Source organism: Neophocaena asiaeorientalis, unplaced genomic scaffold (genome assembly GCF_003031525.2).
Source record: "Neophocaena asiaeorientalis asiaeorientalis breed wild unplaced genomic scaffold, Neophocaena_asiaeorientalis_V1.1 scaffold317, whole genome shotgun sequence".
Classification (NCBI taxonomy): domain Eukaryota; kingdom Metazoa; phylum Chordata; class Mammalia; order Artiodactyla; family Phocoenidae; genus Neophocaena; species Neophocaena asiaeorientalis.
In genome coordinates, this window is record NW_020173114.1 from 5443827 (window position 1) to 5464750 (window position 20924).

Consider the following 20924-nt stretch of genomic DNA (forward strand, 5'->3'; position numbering starts at 1 on the left):
ACTGCGCCACCAGGGGAGGCCTAAATGGTTGCATCTTTTAAAATCAGATTTATATATCATCATTTAGTAAACCTTCCCCTTACTTTAGGAACAGGTAACAAATATTATGAAATATATATGAAATTATGCTGTATTATTTATAGAATTTTAAAATGATTTCTTTTGGCACTTTTTAGGATTTGGATTTCTTGGACAAAGGGCATTTTTTTTCCTTCTTAATAGGTTCTCCCAGATAACTCTAAAGGTTTCATTTAAATCAATTTGGGGGATCAGCATATTCAAGTCCTAAATGTTTGGAGTGAATAAGTGCAATTTCTTAGTTGGTATTGTTTTCGTGTATGTTTTTTGGAGCGTGAATATTCAAGAGTGCTTGCTGGGATATTATTTTACAAACAATGGCAATGATAGCAACAGTAATGTACTAAATAGCACCTAACATTTATACAGTGTTTTCATGGTTATGGTTTATTATCAATAAGAGAAAAAGATATATCAAATGGAGTGTGAAGAAATCCATGGCTTCCTATGTTTTCTCCCTTGTTCTGGGAGAAGTCACGCAGAATAAGCTCCTTTCTGTAGCAGTGAAATGCGGCAACATTTATGCAGTACTTCTGCCCAGGGAAGCCTGCTTATGACTCAAAGTTCAAGGTTTTTTATTGGGGGCTGGTCACATAAGAACAGCCATAAGTATCAGAATTCCAAACTCCTAGAAGGAAAGCATGATTTGGCGCCCTAGCCAGGGAAAACAGTCTCATCACTTAAGGAATATTTCAAAAGCCACATTCCCAGACATCAGCCAAGAACCAACCCTATTAACAGGCCCTTCTAACATACCTCCCCATCAGAAAAATGAGCCCTGCCCTTCCACATAATAAATTATAGCTGTGAATACAATTGTCCCATATGACAAGTGAGGGTAATTAATAAGGTAGACAACATTGACATTTTATTGCTTTTTATTTGAAATATGTCATTATAATGAGAAATGTGTATATTTGTTAGGTATATTGTTTACAGAAAGAGCTGAAGATTAAAAATCACAGTCTTCAAGAGACTACTGAGCAAAATGTTATTCTGCAGCATACTCTTCAACAACAGCAGCAAATGTTACAACAAGAGACATTTAGAAATGGAGAGCTAGAAGACATTCAAACTAAACTTGAAAAACAGGTATATATTAATTACTGGTCAAAATGGTTTTATGAAATAGAAATTTTTTAAAATTGATAATAGATTTTTTTGCTAGTTATGTAAATTGCTGTTTAACCTCAAAGATACCATATTATAAGAAATATTCTAAATCAACATTGTAAAATGTATAAAGTTTTATTCCAATGTAATGTGATCGTGTAATACCGTGGGCACATTTTTGCCACTCCGTCCAACTTAGTTATAATTTAGTCTTCTTTATTCAGTTTTTCCTTTTTGGACCGGAATATAATACCTATCTGAATCATTATAGCTTTCAATTTCTTCATTTTGGATCAGGAGATGTGTGATAATCCCTAAAGAAATGCCAAGCAATGCACTAAAAGAAAAATCCCAAAGGAAACTACTCATTTTAAAAAATAAGTTATTACTCCAAAGAAAGAATCCTAGGAAATTTTATTCTAGAATCGAATCTTTTCTCTTTCATTCATTACCAAATTCATCTGAATTATTCTGACAGATATTTTACATTTTTTGTTTTGTTTTCCTCTCATCACACTTTACAGAAAAGTATAAATTAGAAAATGATAGTTCCCAGTAACCTCACTACACCTCACCTTTTTGTCATTTGTATGACTTTTTAATCTGTGTATTCTAACTTCATCCTCAGCCTCTCCAGTGGAACTAAAGAATCTCTTCTCTGCACATTCAAATATATCAGGCAGGTATTCTGTATTTTCTTTTTTAGAGACATCTGTCCTGTGGCTCTCTATCCCTTTTGTTCAAGTCTAGACCTACTGTTTGCTATGCCTGTTGTACAGCTTCATCCTGAGGCATTTCTTCATCTCATCTGTTATTTGATTCCCACTTTCTAAATCCCTTGTCATTGACTCCAGTTTTTGTAAGATTGATTATAATTCTTGTTCTTTCTGAAATTGTTTTCATTTCTATAACGGTCTTACGGTTTTCTTCTGAGTTTTTTTTCCTTAAGTCTATCAATTCCTTTGTATTTTTCATTTGGTTATTTTATTTCTTCATGATCTTTGTTTTGAGAGATTTTTATGTCTTGTTTAATTTATTTGAGGGTCTAAAAAGTTTATATCTAAAAATTCCTTCAGTATTTGGAATAAATTTTCCAGCATATATTTTTTCTACTTTTTATTCGTGTTCCACTATGCACAGGTTCCGTGTTGGATTTATTCAGATTGTTATCTTTAGATTCTTTCTGCTTATGAGTGTGCCATTTAATCAAACACAGAATGGGTAGATTTTCCATAGTTCCCTTCCCTTTTTACCTGGGTAGTATTTTAATTTTATATTTGGAACTTAAGTTGGGGGTGTGGATATTAATGACTTATAATCTGTACTTAGTTCTTCAATGAGAGGTTTTAGAAGAGCAGGGAGGATATCAAAGTCATTAGCCAGATATTAACTTTGAGATCACAGTCATGTAAATGTTCATTGAAAATATGAAGTGGGACTTCCCTGGTGGTACAGTGGTTAAGAATCCACCTGCCAATGCAGGGGACATGGCTTCGATCCCTGGTATGAGAAGATCCCACATTCCACAGAGCAACTAAGTCCGTGCGCCACAACTACCAATCCTGTGCTCTAGAGCCCACAAGCCACAACTGCTGATGCCTACGTGCCCTAGAGCCTGCGCGCCGCAACAAGGAGCCCACGTGCCGCAACTACTGAAGCTCGCGTGCTCTAGGGCCCACTGCTGCAACTACTGAGCCCACATGCTGCAACTACTGAAGCCTGCACGCCTAGAGCCCGTGCTCCACAACAAGAGAAGCCACTGCAATGAGAAGCCCGTGCACCACAACGAAGAGTAGCCCCCCGCTCGCTGCCATTAGAGAAAGCCTGCGTGCAGCAACGAAGACCCAATGCAGCCAAAAAAAAAAAATTGAAAAAAAAAAAAAAGAAGTGGCTGAGGTTAACTAGGGAGAGAACATAGAATGAGGGGTGAGATGCCTGACTTTGACAGAGCTCTGAAGGATACAGTACCTGGAAGCCAAAGTAAGTATTTCATGACTTAAGGGATGATAATTGGTGTCATGGGCTGCTACAATCAGTGTCAAGTAAATTGAGAGTTGAGAAATATCCATTGGAATTAGCTGCATGGAAGCCATTAGTGACACAGTGTAGTTTCTGTACAGTGTCTAGATTGCTATGGGTTGAGTAATGAATGAGAAAGTGAGAAAAATGATACAACAAGCATAGAAAAAATCTGAGAAGTTGGGCTATAAAGAGGAGGAAAGAAATGGTGGTAGTCGGAAGGAGGTAGAGGTGTGGAGGAAAGTTTTTTATGATAGGAAGGTCTTGAACATGTTTAAATGCTAATATAAAGAAGCCAGAAGAAAGAGAGATTGAAGATATAGCAGAGAGTAGAGATAGTAGTGTGAGGTTCCTTAAAAAGTGGATTGGAGTTGAATCCAGAAAGCCTATGAAGCAGTTTGACTTATATAGGAGGAAGAATACCTCCTGCAATGTAGTAAAACAGAAGGAGGAATGAATAGGAGCAAATGCAAGTTGTAACGTTTTGAGGGCAGATGGGAATTCTAGGAATTGGTATGAGCCAATTTGTGAAGAAGAAAAGAAACATAGTTTGACAAGAGAAGAAAGAGCATTTCAGATGAGGATGATGAAAAGAGCAACATTTACCATTATTCTGTACAATTCTTTTAAGTCCTATTTTAGTGTTATGATGTGGTCACTTCTATAAATATGTGTGTGAATGAAATATCTTTCTTATTAAAAATTGTTTTGCTTTCATATTTTCAAAACGTTGTTTCTCGGTCTATACTTTGATTTTTGTAATAACATCTTGAAACTGATAGGCTAGGCTACAAATTTATATAAATATTTTTCTTCTGAAAAATGTTGAACTGTGTTTGAATTTTAAATACTTAACTGAAAATTGCTTTACAAGGTATCAAAACTTGAACAAGAGCTTCAGAAACAAAGGGAAAGTTCAGCTGAAAAGTTGAGAAAAATGGAGGAAGAATGTGAAGCAGCCACATATGAAGCAGATCTAAAAAAGCAAAAAGTTATTGAACTTACTGGTACTGCCAGGTAAAATGAATATGTTAGTTTATATTTGTCTTCCTGCTTTAACATCAGTCATATTTGAGTTTCACTATCAGATAATGTTCAGTGAAGTGTTTGCTTGAGGAATTAATTTCTCTACGGTGTGTGTTCCTATAGCATTGTTTGCACCTCCCTCATATCCCTCATGCCTTTTAGTATTTATTATAAGTTAATATCCTTTTCTCTCCTACTATATTGTAGTTCCTTAAGGCCAAGATAATATATGGTTTAATTTAAGGGTCCTCCCACAACAATCAGCATAGTTCCTTGTACCTCATAGGCACTCAGCAGCTGTTTTATTAAATTGAATTGTGAAAGTGTCAGGCAAAGATGTACTCATATAGAGGAATTTTTCATGGATTCTAATTGTTTATGGGAGGGAGTAAATTAATAGAAGAAAACAGTGATCTCAACATTGACTGAACTTTAAAATCACCCAAGGAGCTTTAAAAAGTACTGATGCCTAGGCCCTACCTCTAAAGATCCTGATTTAATGCGGCTGGGCTGTGCTAAGAAATCAATAGTTATTTGGTCAAGAAAGGGAATTATGAGCTGAAAGTTATACCTAGCTTCCCCAGACCTCTTATACTTTGTCGACAAGAGTTGACATAATTAATAATAAACTCTTAATTAGCCCACCATTCTACCAACAGGAATAAGAGTTAACTTATGCATTTGAACTTAAACCACAACATCCTCAGACTCCCTCTCCCCCTCTGACAGGAATAAAGGTAGGGCCTTTGTGCTTTGAGTAGCAACTTGCTTACCCAGATAACCTCAACTCTCTCAGTGGGGTCAAGAAGATATCCTATGTTTAAGACTAAGACCACAGTTCTTCAGACCTTCTTTCTGCCATTGATATTTGTCTATCCACTAACACAGCCTCACCACCAGTGTGTACCTTAATTCCACAAAAACTAATCAACATTGTAACTTTATCTTTGCTTGTGCCAGATTCCACAGAAGCATCAGATTTCCAGGCGTTAGATTTACCCTCATCTCTCTTACTAAGTCCCAAAAACCTCCTCATGTATTTTCTTCCCTTTTCCCACCGCATCTGAACTTGTGAAAGATTTCCACTTTATCCTCTGGAATTTACAGTCCATCCTGAAAGACATTCCCCATATTCTCTATCTCTTCTTTTCTCTTGCTGTAACAGAAATGTGACTGTCCCCTGAGGACATTGCTTCTTCCCCTGCAGCTCTCTAAAGTAAAAACTTTTCCCCATAGTTCTTGTACCACAGGGTTGAGATGGGAAATAGTATGACATACACCATGAACCTCATGTCATCAGATCATATCATCCCTCGTTGTTGCTGACACCTACAGGCCACCTGACTTACATAGCTCTTTCCGTCACTACTCCTGTCTTTATTCTTGGGGATTTCAATATACATCTATCTAGCTGATCCTCAGCCACTCACTCACATGATTTATCCTAGATCTTATCGTTTCTGATATCTCCGTTATTTCAACATAATCTGAATACTATGCATCTACCTCTATATTATTACCTCATTCCCTTTAATATCCCCAATTCAACAATTCTTTGATGTAACTAGGACCTCTGATCTATCAGTTCTACCACTGTCTCATTCCCTAATGCCCTTTCTCCTCTCTTTACCTAGCTTAAATTCTAATTATTAAAATCACTGATTTACATAAACCCACAACTCCTTTACCTCTCTCTTACTTTGTGTACACAGAACTAAAAATCCAACTCAGACTAATTCATGCTTGCATCTTTACAGAGGCTGGAGAAAAATACAACGACACTGACCAGTCTTACTTTATACCCATAACTTCAAAACCTTAGGCATTTTCTTAATGCTGTCTGTCTGGCAATCACAATGTTACTTACTCTTGTAGAGGACTCTTTTACACCTTTGCCTTTTCTTTCAAAACTCTAACAACCCCTCCCCAATTCTTGCTCTCACTGATGATCTTGCTTTTGTTTCACTAAGAAAATTGAAATAACTGCTTCTTTCTTTTCTTACTCCCACCCTTTGACTTCTAGACAAAAACTCTTCTTAATTATAGCTAATAGGCACATTCAGTGGGTAAAATAAGTTCTAATTACTAGTAGGAAGCTTATGAACTAGATGAATAAACTTCATAAGAAAGATATATCTAGTTCCAAGATCTTCTCTTCATGAAGCAGGGTTTTTCTCTGTTCCAACTATTGCTTCTTTCACTTCTGAAACTATAATTTATAAAACTGTTTTTCTCTCCCAAAAGGGTTTAGAGTTAAAATATATCTGTTATATATCTCCGTGGATCTGTTTTAAAATTAAAATATCTCAGGGATTTTCCTGGTGGTCCAGTGGTTAAGACCTCGCCTTCCAGTGCAGGGAGTGCAGGTTCATCCCTTGTCACGGAGCTAAGATCCCACATGCCTCGCGGCCAAAAAGCCAAAACATAAAACAGAAGCAATATTGTAACAAATTCAATAAAGACTTTAAAAATGGTCCACATCAAAAAAAAAAATCTTAAAAAAATATTAAAATATCTCCAAATAGAAAGAAAACAAATTCATTGAGCACCTTTTGTGTGCCAGGTAGTGTACTAGGTAAATACATCATATAGTTGTGTTTAGTGGCATGTAATTGGTGCAGAATTACAATCTATTAGTTGGAGCATTTTTAACAATATAATAGGTGATTTAAGATTCTGACTAGACATTTTTTTTATACAGCAGGTTTTTATTATCCATTTTATACATATTAGTATATATATGTCATATATAGTATATATATGTCAATCCCAATCCCAATCTCCGAATTCATCCCACGATGACTAGACATTTTGCTGATATTTGTCTTTATATAACTTGCAGACTTTGTTCAGTCAGAGATAAGTTAGTTGATTTTTAAGTTTCCAAATTATTATTTATTTTATTTTTTGTTTTTAATTAGGCAAGTAAAACTTGAGATGGATCACTACAAAGAAGAACTGTATAAAATGGAAAAAGAAATAAAGCACCTAAAACGAGATGGAGAAAATAAAGCAATGCATCTCTCTCAGTTAGACATGATATTAGAACAGACAAAGACAGAACTAGATAAGAAAACAAACGCTGGTAAGCAACAGGTTAGCTCAGCTTAGCTGCCTGCATTTGTATATTTAAAGAAATGGAATAAAGTGAGAATTTGAGATGACGGGGAAGGGACAATCAGTGGTATTTTGCCTCTTATAGATGAATAAAATTGGATATTCTTAATTATAATTGCTTACAAATTTCTGAATAACAAGTAGTTTATATATATAATTCTAAAATTATTCTCTGCTTTTAACAGTGAAGGAGTTAGAAAAGTTACAGCACCACACTGAAACTGAACTAACAGAAGCCTTGCAGAAACGGGAAGTACTAGAGACTGAACTACAAAATGCTCATGGAGAATTAAAGAATACTTTAAGACAACTCCAGGAATTGAGAGATGTTCTACAGAAGGCTCAGTTATCATTAGAGGAAAAATACACTACTATAACGGATCTCACAGCTGAACTTAGGTGAGTTAAATACTAAAAAATGATATCACAGTTACAGGTACTTCACTTTATTACCCTTAGTCCTTGGGTCATACTATAGAGTTTGTTGTTGAATTCTAGATGTCCAAACTTCTCAACTGCCTTTAGCTCACTGTCTCTCATCCTAGGCAGTTCATCCCATGCTCCATCTCACTAATATAGCTGTTGCTGTTGGCTAATACTTCCATCCTTGTTCTTTGGACCATTTTACATTGGCCCTCTCCTGTATCCCATAGTGGTAAAAAATGATTGGACCAGCATACAGCACTGATTAATAGAAAAATAATATTAACAATAACAATGTTGTTCTTTGTGTTAAGCCCTAATTTTGTGCCAGCACTATGGCAGGGACTTCATATATGATCTCAATCATTTCTTTACAACAAACCTATGAGTTGCTTATTATCACCTTTTTATGCTTGAGAAAACTGAGGCTTGAGAAAATTAAGTAAAATGCCCAAAGTCAGATAGTAGGGTCCAGAGAGGGGAGTGAAACAGTCTGTCCAACTCTAAAATCTGGGTTCTTAGATTAGCAGCAATAGCATAAAATGCTGTTCCAGTACACATCTGTGGTGAGTAGGGGTGGAGAGCCGGACTGGAGCCAAAGTGTAGGAAATGGATTCTGAATAGGAAAACAGACCAGGATGTGAAATGTGTAATGAAAGAACAGGATAGAGAGAAGCAAGGTGACCCAGAATCTTAGATATTGTAACCTTTGGTTCAGAGCAGGACCCCTTCTCTTTTCTACCCACAAATTCATTCTTGGTAAATTTCACATAGCTTTAAATACTATGTGTCAGAGACTTCCAAACCCATATCTCTAGAAAGACCTCTTCTCCAAACTCCAGACTCATATCTAATGACCTACTTGTTATCTCCACTGACATATTTTAAAGAGGCATCTTAAACGTGGCTAAAACAATTCATTTTTTTTACTCATAACCCTGCCCTTCCTCCATCTCATTATTATGCAGTTGCTTAAACCAGAAATCTATAAGATTATTTTTATCTCTTTCCCTCCCTTTTTTCATCCAGTCTATTAGCAAGTCATGTCAACTTTATTTCTAAAACATATTCTGAAATCTATTGATTTCTTATTTTTTCTACTACCACCTTAGCACAAGCCATCATCATCTCTCACCTGGTCTGTTGCTGTGGCTTCCCACCTGGTCTACCAGCTTAAATTCTTGACCTTCCCCACAATTCATTCTCCACAGAATTGATTTAAGTTTATGATTCAAAACATAAATCAGATCATATTGCTTCCCTACTTAATCTTCTAATGGCTTCCCAAAAGATTCAGAATAATAACCAAGCTCCTTGGGAAATGTAAATCAAAACCACAATGAGATACCACTTCAATCCGACTAAGATGGCCATAATAAAAACAAACAAAAAAAATCCAAGCAGAAGGGCTTCCCTGGTGGCACAGTGGTTGAGAGTCCGCCTGTCCGTGCCCTGGTCCAGGAAGATCCCACATGCCGCGGAGCGGCTGGGCCCGTGAGCCATGGCCGCTGAGCCTGCGCGTCCGGAGCCTGTGCTCCGCAACGGGAGAGGCCACAACAGTGAGAGGCCCGCATACCACACACACACACAAAAATCCAAGCAGAAAATAACAAATGGTAAACTAAAATGGTTACAGCCTCTGTGGAAAACAGTGTGGCAGTTCCTCAATAATTTAAACATACATTAACCATATAACTCAGTAACTCCACTCCTAGGTAAGTACCCAAAAGAATTGAAAACAGGTGTTCAAACAAAAATTTTGCACAAATGTTCATAGTATGGCTATTCCCAATAAGTGGAAACGACCCAGCTGTACACTGGTAGTTGTAAATGGATAAACACAGTGTGGTGTATCCATTACAAGGAATATTAATCAGCCATGAAAAGGAATAGAGTACTGAAACATGCTACAACATGGATGAACCTTGAAAATATTATGCTAAATGAAAGAAACCACATATATGTTGCATAATTCCATTTATATGAAATATTCAGAATTAGCAAATCCATAGAGATAGAAAGCAGATTAATTGTTGCCAGGGACTGGGGGAAGGGAGAATGGAAAAAACTGCTAATGGATATGGGGTTTCCATTCAGAATGATGAAAAAGTACTGGAAATAGTGGTAATGGTTACACAACATTGTGAATGTACTTAGTGTAACTGCACTGTACACTTTAAAGTGGTTAAAAGGGTAAATCTTATGTTATATGTATTTTACCACAATCGAAAAAAAAAAAATACAAGCTCCTTTTCCTGTAATACAAAGCCCAAGGTTCCTGCCTACTTCTCTGGCCTCATTTCATATTGTTCTGCTTGCTCCTGGCTTTTTTATTGTACTTAAAGTTTACCAAGTTTTTTCCCACCTTAGGACTTTTGTCATAGCTGTTTCTTCGGCCTGAAATAATGGTTGTATGGCCAGCTTCTTCATACCCTTCACATTACCTCAAAGGGCCCTTCCCTGACCACCTATTCTAACATAGCCTCCCAGTCACGATCTCATCACTGTATTTAATGTTCTAACATAGCACTTTATATTATATTTTTCATGTTGAGTTGTTTATTATTTATAGTCCATCTCTTGACCTAGTAGAATGTAAGCTCTATGTAATGAACAACATCTATCCTGTTGCCTATTAATTCCACTGTACATAGAACCTTGATATATAAGAAACATCCAATAAATATTTGCTAAATGATTAAGGGAATGAATGGATAAAAGAAGTAAAACAAAACTTAAAATTCTAGATAGTAGCTGAATTTTGGAAGTGCAGCTATTCATATAGACAGCAATTAGAGCTATCTTTAGAATTCATTTCATATTACTTTTAGAATATAAGTTTAGCCTTGTATGAACTCTTCAGGCTTTTAGGAGAACAGTAAACATCTCATTAAAGAAGTTCAGAATCTGCTTTTTAAAGTCAGCACCTTTATTATATTGTTTCATATTTAAGATTGGAAAATCATATGAAGATTCAAGATCAACAACGTTTTCATCCTTTGTGATATCAGAACTTAGAGTTTGAAATTAAAATTCTCTGATCAGAGGCTTTAGAGTGATATAAATATTAAAATTGTGTCATTTTAAGCATTTTTATATGTAAAATTATTCATAAGTTAGTGTTTTAAGAAGGTTAGAATTTATAGAAAATACATTTAAAAAAATACATTTAAAATATTTCTATATTAGACTTCAATACTTCACTAAATGTAAGGTGTCATTTTGAGTAAAATTTCCATAAGAAATACAGTGGTCGTTTACTGAGCTTTGGATATCAGGGACATCAATCATGAGATAAATGCCTCGTTCAATTATAGTGAACTCACAGCTATTATATATAAAAGACTTGCAAACACTCCTTTGATCTATAGATGAAAAAATATAGATATATTTTTTAAATTCTTATACTGATTCAGTCTTATTCCCTGGTAGTGCTTTTAACATTTAGCTTAAATTGTCTCCAATAGTAGAATCTGAGAAAGCCAGAGATAAACCCACGCATATATGGTCACCTTATCTTTGATAAAGGAGGCAAGAATATACAGTGGAGAAAAGACAGCCTCTTCAATAACTGGTGCTGGGAAAACTGGACAGGTACATGTAAAAGTATGAAATTAGAACACTCTCTAACACCATACACAAAAATAAACTCAAAATGAATTAAAGACCTAAATGGTAAGGCCAGACACTATCAAACTCTTAGAGGAAAACATAGGCAGAACACTCTATGACATAAATCACAGCAAGATCCTTTTTGACCCACCTCCTAGAGAAATGGAAATAAAAACAAAAATAAACAGATAGGACCTAATGAAACTTAAAAGCTTTTGCACAGCAAAGGAAACCATAAACAAGACAAAAAGACAACGTTAGGAATGGGAGAAAATACTAGCAAATGAAGCAACTGACAAAGGATTAATCTCCAAAATTTACAAGCAGCTCATGCAGCTCAATATCAAAAAAACAACCCAATCCAAAAATGGGCACAAGACCTAAATAGACATTTCTCCAAAGAAGATATACAGATTGCCAGCAAACACATGAAAGAATGCTCAACATCATTAATCATTAGAGAAATGCAAATCAAAATTACAATGAAATATCATCTCACACGGGTTCAGAATGGCCATCATCAAACAATCTGTAAACAATAAATGCTGGAGTAGGTGTGGAAAAAAGGGAACCCTCTTGCACTGTTGGTGGGAATGTAAATTGATACAGCCACTATGGAGAACAGTATGGAGGTTCCTTAAAAAACTGCAAATAGAACTACCATATGACCCAGCAATCCCACTACTGGGCATATACCCTGAGAAAACCATCATTCAAAAAGAGTCATGTACCAAAATGTTCATTGCAGCTCTATTTACAATAGCCAGGACATGGAAGCAACCTAAGTGTCCATCATCAGATGAATGGATAAAGAAGATGTGGCACATATATACAATGGAATATTACTCAGCCATAAAAAGAAACAAAATTGAGTTATTTATAGTGAGGTGAATGGACCTGGAGTCTGTCATACAGAGTGAAGTAAGTCAGAAAGAGAAAAACAAATACCATATGCTAACACATATATATGGAATCTAAGGGGGAAAAAAAAGGTCATGAAGAACCTAGGGGCAAGACGGGAATAAAGACAGACCTACTACAGAATGGACTTGAGGATATGGGGAGGGGGAAGGGTAAGCTGTGACAAAGTGAGAGAGTGGCATGGACATATATACACTACCAAATGTAAAATAGATAGCTAGTGGGAAGTAGCCACATAGCACAGGGAGATCAGCTCTGTGGTTTGTGACCACCTAGATGGGTGGGAGGGAAGGAGACGCAAGAGGGAAGAGATATGGGAACATATGTATATGTATAACTGAGTCACTTTGTTATAAAGCAGAAGCTAACACACCATTGTAAAGCAATTATACTCCAATAAAGATGTTAAAAAAAATTCCCATAAGAAATACAGTGGTCGTTTACTGAGCTTTGGATATCAGGGACATCAATCATGAGATAAATGCCTCGTTCAGGTATAGTGAACTCACAGCTGTTATATATAAAAGACTTTCAAACACTCCTTTGATCTATAGATGAAAAAATATAGATATATTTTTAAAATTCTTATACTGATTCAATCTTATTCCCTGGTAGTGCTTTTTTTTTTTTTTTTTTTTTTTTTTTTTTTTACCCGCGTCCCCTGCATTGGCAGGCGGACTCTCAACCACTGCGCCACCCGGGAAGCCCCCTGGTAGTGCTTTTAACATTTAGCTTAAATTGTCTCCAATAGTAGAATCTGAGTTAACTTTTGCCTTTTTAGAACACTCTGTTAAAGTAGTTGCATTGATATCAGTCATTTTCTTTATACATTATTCCTTTAATGTGAGCTCTCAATCTGAAATAGTTGAATATATCCTATCACTTTTAACTTACAGGAAAGGTAACCCACTTGATTTAAATTTTTTGAAACTATAATATTCCTATTTATTTGCTTAGATCTTTTTCACTTTGATAAATTGCAGGGAATGCAAGATGGAGATTGAAGACAAAAAGCAAGAACTCCTTGAAATGGATCAGGCACTTAAGGAGAGAAATTGGGAGCTAAAGCAAAGAGCAGCTCAAGTTGGTTTTCTTTATATATTTTTTTTTTTTAAACTATATTTTAATGAAATTTTCTGTTAAAATACAATCGCACAAGGTTTCAGATGTCCCCTCTTTTTGGCAAAATAGATATTTTTATAGCTTTTTTTTTTTTATAGCTTTTTTTAAAAAATTCATTTATTTTGGTGTGTTAGGTCTTTGTTGCTATGAGCGGGCTTTCTCTACTCTTCATTGCTGTGTGTGCGCTTCTCATTGAGGTGGCTTCTCGTTGCAGAGCACGGGCTCTAGGCATGTGGGCTTCAGTTGTGGTGCATGGGCTCAGTAGTTGTGTCTCGTGGGCTTAGTTGCTGCGCAGCATGTGGGATCTTCCCAGACCAGGGCTCGAACCCGTGTCCCCTGCATTGGTAGGCAGATTCTTAACCACTGTGCCACCAGGGAAGTCCCTTTATAGGTATTTCTTTTTTCTGTGCACATAAATATTTTTAAAATTAGAAATATGTCGTCTCTCTTTATCTTGCTATTTTTATAGCAGGTGGATTTTCTGGAATGAAGTTTAGCTTAGTATCTGAACCTTTTGATCTCTTTTAATACTGTATATCATAAGAAAATGGGATTAAAGGAGTTACTTGCTCAGCTAGTATTTATTGAAGGAAGAAAAATATTCAGAAGGCATTATTTAGCAACATCTTTTTTAAAAGACTTTATTTTTTAGAGCAGTTTTAGGTTCACAGCAAAATTGAGCAGCAGGTAGAGAGATTTCCTGTAAACGCCCCACCCTCACAGATGCACAGCCTTCCCCATTATCAACATTCCCTGCCAGAATGGTACATTTGTTAAAGCTGATGAACCTATTGATACATTGACACTTCATAATCACCCGAAGTCCATAGTTTACATTACAGTTTACTTTTGTGTTATACATTCTAGGAGTTTGGACAGCTATCCATCATTATGGTATCATTCAGAATATTTTCACTGCCCTAAAAATCCTCTGTGCCCCACCTATTCATCCCTCTCCCTCTTATCCCAACCCTGGCAACCACTGATTTTTTGCTGTCTTTGTAGTTTTGCCTTTTCCAGAATGTCATACAGTTGGAATCATATTGTATTGTAGCCTTTTCAGATTGGCTTCTTTCGCTTAGTAATATGCATTTAAGTTTCCTCCGTGTCTTTTCAAAGCTTATTTCTTTTTAGCATGGAATAGTATTCCATTGCCTGGATATATTATGGTTTATTTATCCATTCACCTATTGAAGGACATCTTGTATTGCCTTTGCTCCTTTGTCAAAGATCAGTCGACTATATCTACATGGGTTTGTTTCTGGTCTCTTCTGTTCCATTGATTTATTCACCCATTCTTTCATCAGTACCACACTGTCTTGATTACTGTACCTTTTTAGTAAGCCTTGAAGTTGAGTAATGTCAGTTTTCCAACTTTGTTCTCTTTCAAAGTTGTGTTGGCTCTTCTGGGTTTTTTGCCTCTCCCTATAAACTTTAGAAGCAGTTTGTTGATATCCACAAAATAACTTGCTGGGATTTTGATTGGCATTGCCTTGAATCTATACATCAAGTTGGGAAGAACTGACATCTTGACAATATTAAGTCTTCCTATCCATGAACGTGAACTCTCTCTCCATTTATATAATTCTTTGATTTCTTTCATTGGAGTTTTATAGTTTTCCATATATAGATCTTGAATATGTTTAGATTTATAACTATTTCATTTTGGAGAATGCTAATATAAATGATAATTTTGTTTTTAACTTCAAATTTCTCTTGTTCATTGCTGGTACATGGGAAAGCAATTGATTTTTGTGTATTAACCTTGTATCCTGCAACCTGCTATAATCGCTTATTAGTTCCAGGAATTTTTTTGTCAAATCCTTTGGATTTTCTACCTAAATCATCATGTCATCTGCAAACAAAGACAGTTTTATGTCTTTGTTCCCAACCTGTATACCTTTTATTTCCTTTTCTTGTCTTACTGCATTAGCTAGGACATCCTGTACAATGTTGAAAAGAAGTGGTGCGATGAAATATCTTTGCCTTGTATCTGATCTTAATGGGAAAACTTTGAGTTTCTCATGTTAGCTGTTAGTTTTTTTTAGATATTATTTATCAAGTTGAGGTAGTTACTCTCTATTCCTAGTTTACCAAGAGTTTTTATCATGAATAGATGTTGGATTTTGTCAAATGTGTTTTTCTGCATCTATTAACATGATCATGTGATTTTCTTCTTTAGCCTATTGATGTGATCAGTTACGTTAATTAATTTTCAAATGTTGAAAAAGCCTTTCATACCTAGAAAAAATCCCACTTGTTGTGGTGTATAGTTCTTTTTATACATCGTTGGGTATGATTCAGTAATATTTTATTGAGAATTTTTATATCTATGTCCATGAAAGATACTGGTCTGTAATTTTCTTTTTTTTTATAATGTCTCTGTCTGGTTTTGGTATCAGGGTAATGCTGGCCTCAGAGAATGAGTTAGTATTTCCTCTGCTTCTATCTACTAAGTGAGAGTGTAGAGAATTAGTATAATTTCTTCCTTAAATGTCTTGTAGAATTCAGCAGTGAATCCATCTGAGTCTGGTGCTTTCTGTTTTGGAAAGTTATTAATCATTGATTGAATTTCTTTAATAGATATAGGCTTATTCAGATTGTCTCTTCTTGTGTGAGTTTTGGCAGATTGTGCCTTTCGAGTAACTCGTCTATTTCATCTAGTTTTATTAAATTCATGGGCAGAGAGTTGTTTTTAATATTTCTCTATTATCCTTTTAATGTCCTTGAGATTTGTAGTAATATCTCCTCTTTCGTTTCTCATATTAGCAATTTATATCCTCTCTTTTTTTTTAAGTTAGTCTGGCTGGAGACTTATTTACATTATTGATCTTTTCAAAGAACCAGCTTTTGGCTTTGTTGATTTTCTCTATTGATTTTCCAATTTTAATTTCATTAAGTTCTGCTCTAATTTTTATTATTTTTTTTTCTGCTTAGTTTCGATTTAATTTGCTCTTCTTTTTCTAGTTACCCAAGGTGGAAGGAAGCTTAGATGACTGATTTTAGGCCTTCTTTTTTTTTTTTTCTTTTGCGGTATGCGGGCCTCTCACTGTTGTGGCCTCTCCCGTTGAGGAGCACAGGCTCCAGACGCGCAGGCTCAGCAGCCATGGCTCACGGGCCCTGCCGCTCCATGGCATGTGGGATCTTCCCAGACCTGTGTCCCCTGCATCGGCAGGCAGACTCTCAACCACTGCACCACCAGGGAAGCCCCTTTCTTCTTTTCTAATATATGCATTCAATGCTTTAGATGTTCCTCCAAGCAGTGCTTTTGCTGCATCCCACAATTTTCATGTTGCATTGTTATTTAGCAGCTTTTTTTTTCTTAAATTTTATTGATTTTGGGGGGCTGCATTTGGCCTTTATTGCTGTGCGTGGGCTTTCTCTAGTTGTGGCGAGCGGGAGCTACTCTTGGTTGCAGTGTGCGGGCTTCTTATTGCGGTTGCTTCTCTTTGTTGTGGAGCACGGGCTCTAGGTGCGCGGGCTTCAGTACTTGCAGCATGTGGATTCAGTAGTTTTGGCTCACGGGCTCTAGAGTGCAGGCTCAGTAGTTGTGGACAGGCTTAGTTGCTTCGCAGCATGTGGGATCTTCCCAGACCAGGGATAGAACCCATGTCCCCTGTATTGGCAGGCGGATTCTTAACCACTGCACCACCAGGGAAGCCCTAGCAGCTTTTATCAAGCATAAAATGAAGTTTGAATCATTTTATTTGTCACTTATGTGAACATAATCATATATCAGGCTCAAGATCCAGTATTATTAAGCAATGATTATTTGTCTCATTCTTTTTTTTTTTGTTTTTTATTTTGCGGTACGCGGGCCTCTCACTGTCGTGCCTTCTCTCGTTGCGGAGCACAGGCTCTGGACGTGCAGGCTCAGCAGCCATGGCCCATGGGCCCAGCGGCTCCACGGCATGTGGGATCCTCCCAGACCAGGGCACGAACCCATGTCCCCTGCATTGGCAGGCGGACTGTCAACCACTGCACCACCAGGGAAGCCCCTATCTCATTCTTTTTAATAATTTATTTGAGATGCATTTATTCTTTAGTTATACCCACTATAAACAATTCTAAATCACATTGCAAGCACACAGTTTTCCATGTTAGAATAAAATTGAGTGACAGCTTAATGTTGCTTTTGTACTTAGGTTACATATTTGGATATGACTATTCATGAGAACAGGGGAGAAATGGAACAGAAAATAATTAAATTAGAGGGTACTCTGGAGAAATCAGAATTGGAACTTAAAGAAAGCAACAAACAGGTAAATTATTAAAAATTACATGTCTTAAATTATTTTAAAAAAATAACTCCTTAACTGTAAGCATCTGTTATTCACATAATACAGCTTTTTAATAGAATACAAACAATAAAAATGCTGCATTATTTTACTTTATTATTTATTTATTAATTTATTGTTTTTTCACTGTGCTGTGTAGCTTGTGGGATCTTAGTTCCCCAACCAGGGATTGAACCTGGACCCTTGGCAGTGACAGCATGGAGTCCTAACCACAGGATTGCCAGGGAATTCCCAATACTGCATAATTTTAATTATCTTGTACATCCTATGTTATATTCATTTTCTTCTCAATTTTTTCCCCAGCTTTATTGAGGTATAATTGACAAAAAATGGCATATATTTAAGATGTACAGCATGATGTTTTAATATACACATACATTATGACATAATTACAGTAATCAAACTAATTAACATATCTACAACCTCATATAGTTACTTTTTTTTTTAAGAGAACACTTATCAAGTATACAACATAGTATTACTAATTACAGTCATTCACTGTGCCATACATTGTATCTCCAGAATCTATTCATCCTGCCTAACTGAAACTTTGTACCCTTCCACCACATTTTTCCTTTTCTCTGACTCCCCAGCTTCTGGTGCTTACCCTTTTAATGTTATTTTGAATGTATTTTTTTTGTATGTCAACGTGTTCACATATTTATTATAATGTGTGCATATCTGAATATGTATAAAATATCTCTGGAAGGATTTGCCAGTAATTCTGTTAACTGTGGTTGCCTCTAAGGAAGGAACATAGTAAAGAAGGGGAGTTTGTTTTCACTAATTGTATTTTTTACCTCATGCAGATAATTACCTGTAAAATTATTTTGAAGGCCACGTAATGTGTGTTGTTTTAACGTACCTTTATTTTCCTTTCTTATACAAATGTGATTGAGACTATCATCTCTTTTAGTATATTTTAGGTATACATATAAGCATTTTATTAGGCACAAGAATTCTGATACTTATGTCAAAGTTATGGTTGTTTTAAGAAAAACATATTTTTGGCTCTTTGTTCTAATAAACTCATTCTCTTCTAAAAGAACAAAAGAAAAAAAAAGAAAAACATTTTTAAATTTTTGCTATTTTAGATATACATGTTTAAAACCTGACTTACTTGGATTGCAGTTATGACTGAAGAATTATTTTTCTTTAGTTACATTAACATTGCTCTGTTTAAAATTCAGATAGAAAGTTTGAATGAAAAATTGCAAAATGCCAAAGAACAACTTCGAGAAAAAGAGTTTATAACACTACAAAATGAACAGGAGATAAGTCAACTGAAAAAAGAAACTGAATGGACACAAGGAAAGATGAAAGAAATGGAAATTGTAAGCAAATTATTTTCCTCCTAAGGAACAAGATTGATATAAATCGTTATGTTTTGTTTTTTTTTTTGTTTGTTTGTTTTTTTTAATTTATTTAATTTATTTATTTAACTGCATTGGGTCTTCGTTTCTGTGCGAGGGCTTTCTCTAGTTGCGGCGAGCGGGGGCCACTCTTCATCGCGGTGCACAGGCCTCTCACTGTCGCGGCCTCTCCTGTGGCGGAGCACAGGCTCCAGATGTGAAGGCTCAGTAGTCGTGGCTCACGGGCCCAGTTGCTCCGCGGCATGTGGGATCTTCCCAGACCAGGGCTCGAACCCGACAGTGTCCCCTGCATTGGCAGGCAGACTCCCAACCACTGCGCCACCAGGGAAGCCCTGTTTTTGTTTTTTTAGTGTTAAATATGCTTTATATTTATCTTTTATAAATTTATTTATTTATTTTTTGGCTGCATTGGGTCTTCGTTGTGGTGTGCAGGCTTCTCATTGTGGTGGCTTCTCTTTGTTGCAGAGCACAAGCTCTAGGCACACGGGCTGCAGTAGTTGCGACAAGCGGGCTCAGTAGTCGTGGCTCATGGGCTCTAGAGCGCAGGCTCAGTAGTTGTGGTTCGCAGGCTCTAGAGCACAGGCTCAGTAGTTGTGGTGCATAGGTTTAGTTGCTCCATGGCATGTGGGATCTTCCTGGACCAGGGATCGTACCTGTGTCCCCTGCATTAGCAGGCGGATTCTTAACCACTGTGCCACCAGGGAAGTCCTTATGCTTCTTTTTTTCTACATCTTTATTAGAGTATAATTGCTTTACAATGGTGTGTTAGTTTCTGCTTTATAACAAAGTGAATCAGTTATACATATACATATGCTCCCATATCTCTTCCCTCTTGCATCTCCCTCCCTATCCCACCCCTCTAGGCGGTCACAAAGCACCGAGCTGATCTCCCTGTGCTATGTGGATGCTTCCCACTAGCTATCTACCTTACGTTTGGTAGTATATATATGTCCATGCCTCTCTCTTGCTTTGTCACAGCTTACACTTCCCCCTCCCCATATCCTCAAGTCCATTCTCTAGTAGGTCTGTGTCTTTATTCCTGTCTTACAAGAGATTTCCCTTTCTCTTCTTTGTTCTCACAGCTCCCAGGGGCTCAGTTTTGGATTTGGCCCCCGCTCTGCGTGTAGGTCGCAAGAGTGCGTCTGTTCTTAGCTCAGACAGGACGGGGTTAAAGGAGCCGCTGAGTCGGGGGCTCTGGCTCACTCAGGCCAGAGGGACGGAGGAGCACGGAGTGCCGGGCGGGCCTGCAGCGGCAGAGGCCAGCATGACGTTGCACCAGCCTGAGGCGTGCCGTGCGTTCTCCTGGGGAAGTTTTTTCTGGATCCCGGGACCCTGGCAGTGGCGGGCTGTACAGGCTCCCCGGAAGGGGGGGTGGATAGTGACCTGAGCTCGCACAGAGGCTTCTTGGTGGCGGCAGCAGCAGCCTTAGCGTCTCATGCAGGTCTCTGGGGTCCGCGCTTTTAGCCGTGGCTCGAGCCCGTCTCTGGAGCTCCTTTTAGCAGCGCTCTTAATCCCCTCTCATCGCGCACCAGGAAACAAAGAGGGAAGAAAAACTCTCTTGCCTCCTTGGTAGGTCCAGACTTTTCCCGGGACTCCCTCCCGGCCAACCGTGATGCACTAACCTCCTGCAGGCTGTATTCACGCCGCCAACCCCAGTCCCCTCCCTGCGCTCCCACCGAAACCCGAGCCTCAGCTCCCAGCCCCGCCCGCCCCAGCGGGTGAGCAGATTAGCCTCTCGGGCTGGTGAGTGCACCGATCCTCTATGCGGGAATCTTGCCGCTTTGCGCTCCGCCCCGCTGTTGCTGCGCTCTCCTCCGCGGCT

General features: G+C 37.4%; 1 protein-coding gene across 1 annotated transcript in view; it reads left to right on the forward strand.

Annotated features, from left to right (window-relative positions):
- CCDC18 (coiled-coil domain containing 18) overlaps window positions 1–20924 on the forward strand; it is a 112181-nt gene that overhangs the window by 63062 nt on the left and 28195 nt on the right. The window contains exons 18-24 of the mRNA XM_024743633.1: window positions 1003–1170; window positions 4085–4227; window positions 7158–7321; window positions 7539–7752; window positions 13293–13392; window positions 17577–17693; window positions 18920–19063. Coding sequence (XP_024599401.1) covers window positions 1003–1170; window positions 4085–4227; window positions 7158–7321; window positions 7539–7752; window positions 13293–13392; window positions 17577–17693; window positions 18920–19063 — 1050 coding nt within the window. The remainder of the gene's footprint in view (window positions 1–1002; window positions 1171–4084; window positions 4228–7157; window positions 7322–7538; window positions 7753–13292; window positions 13393–17576; window positions 17694–18919; window positions 19064–20924) is intronic.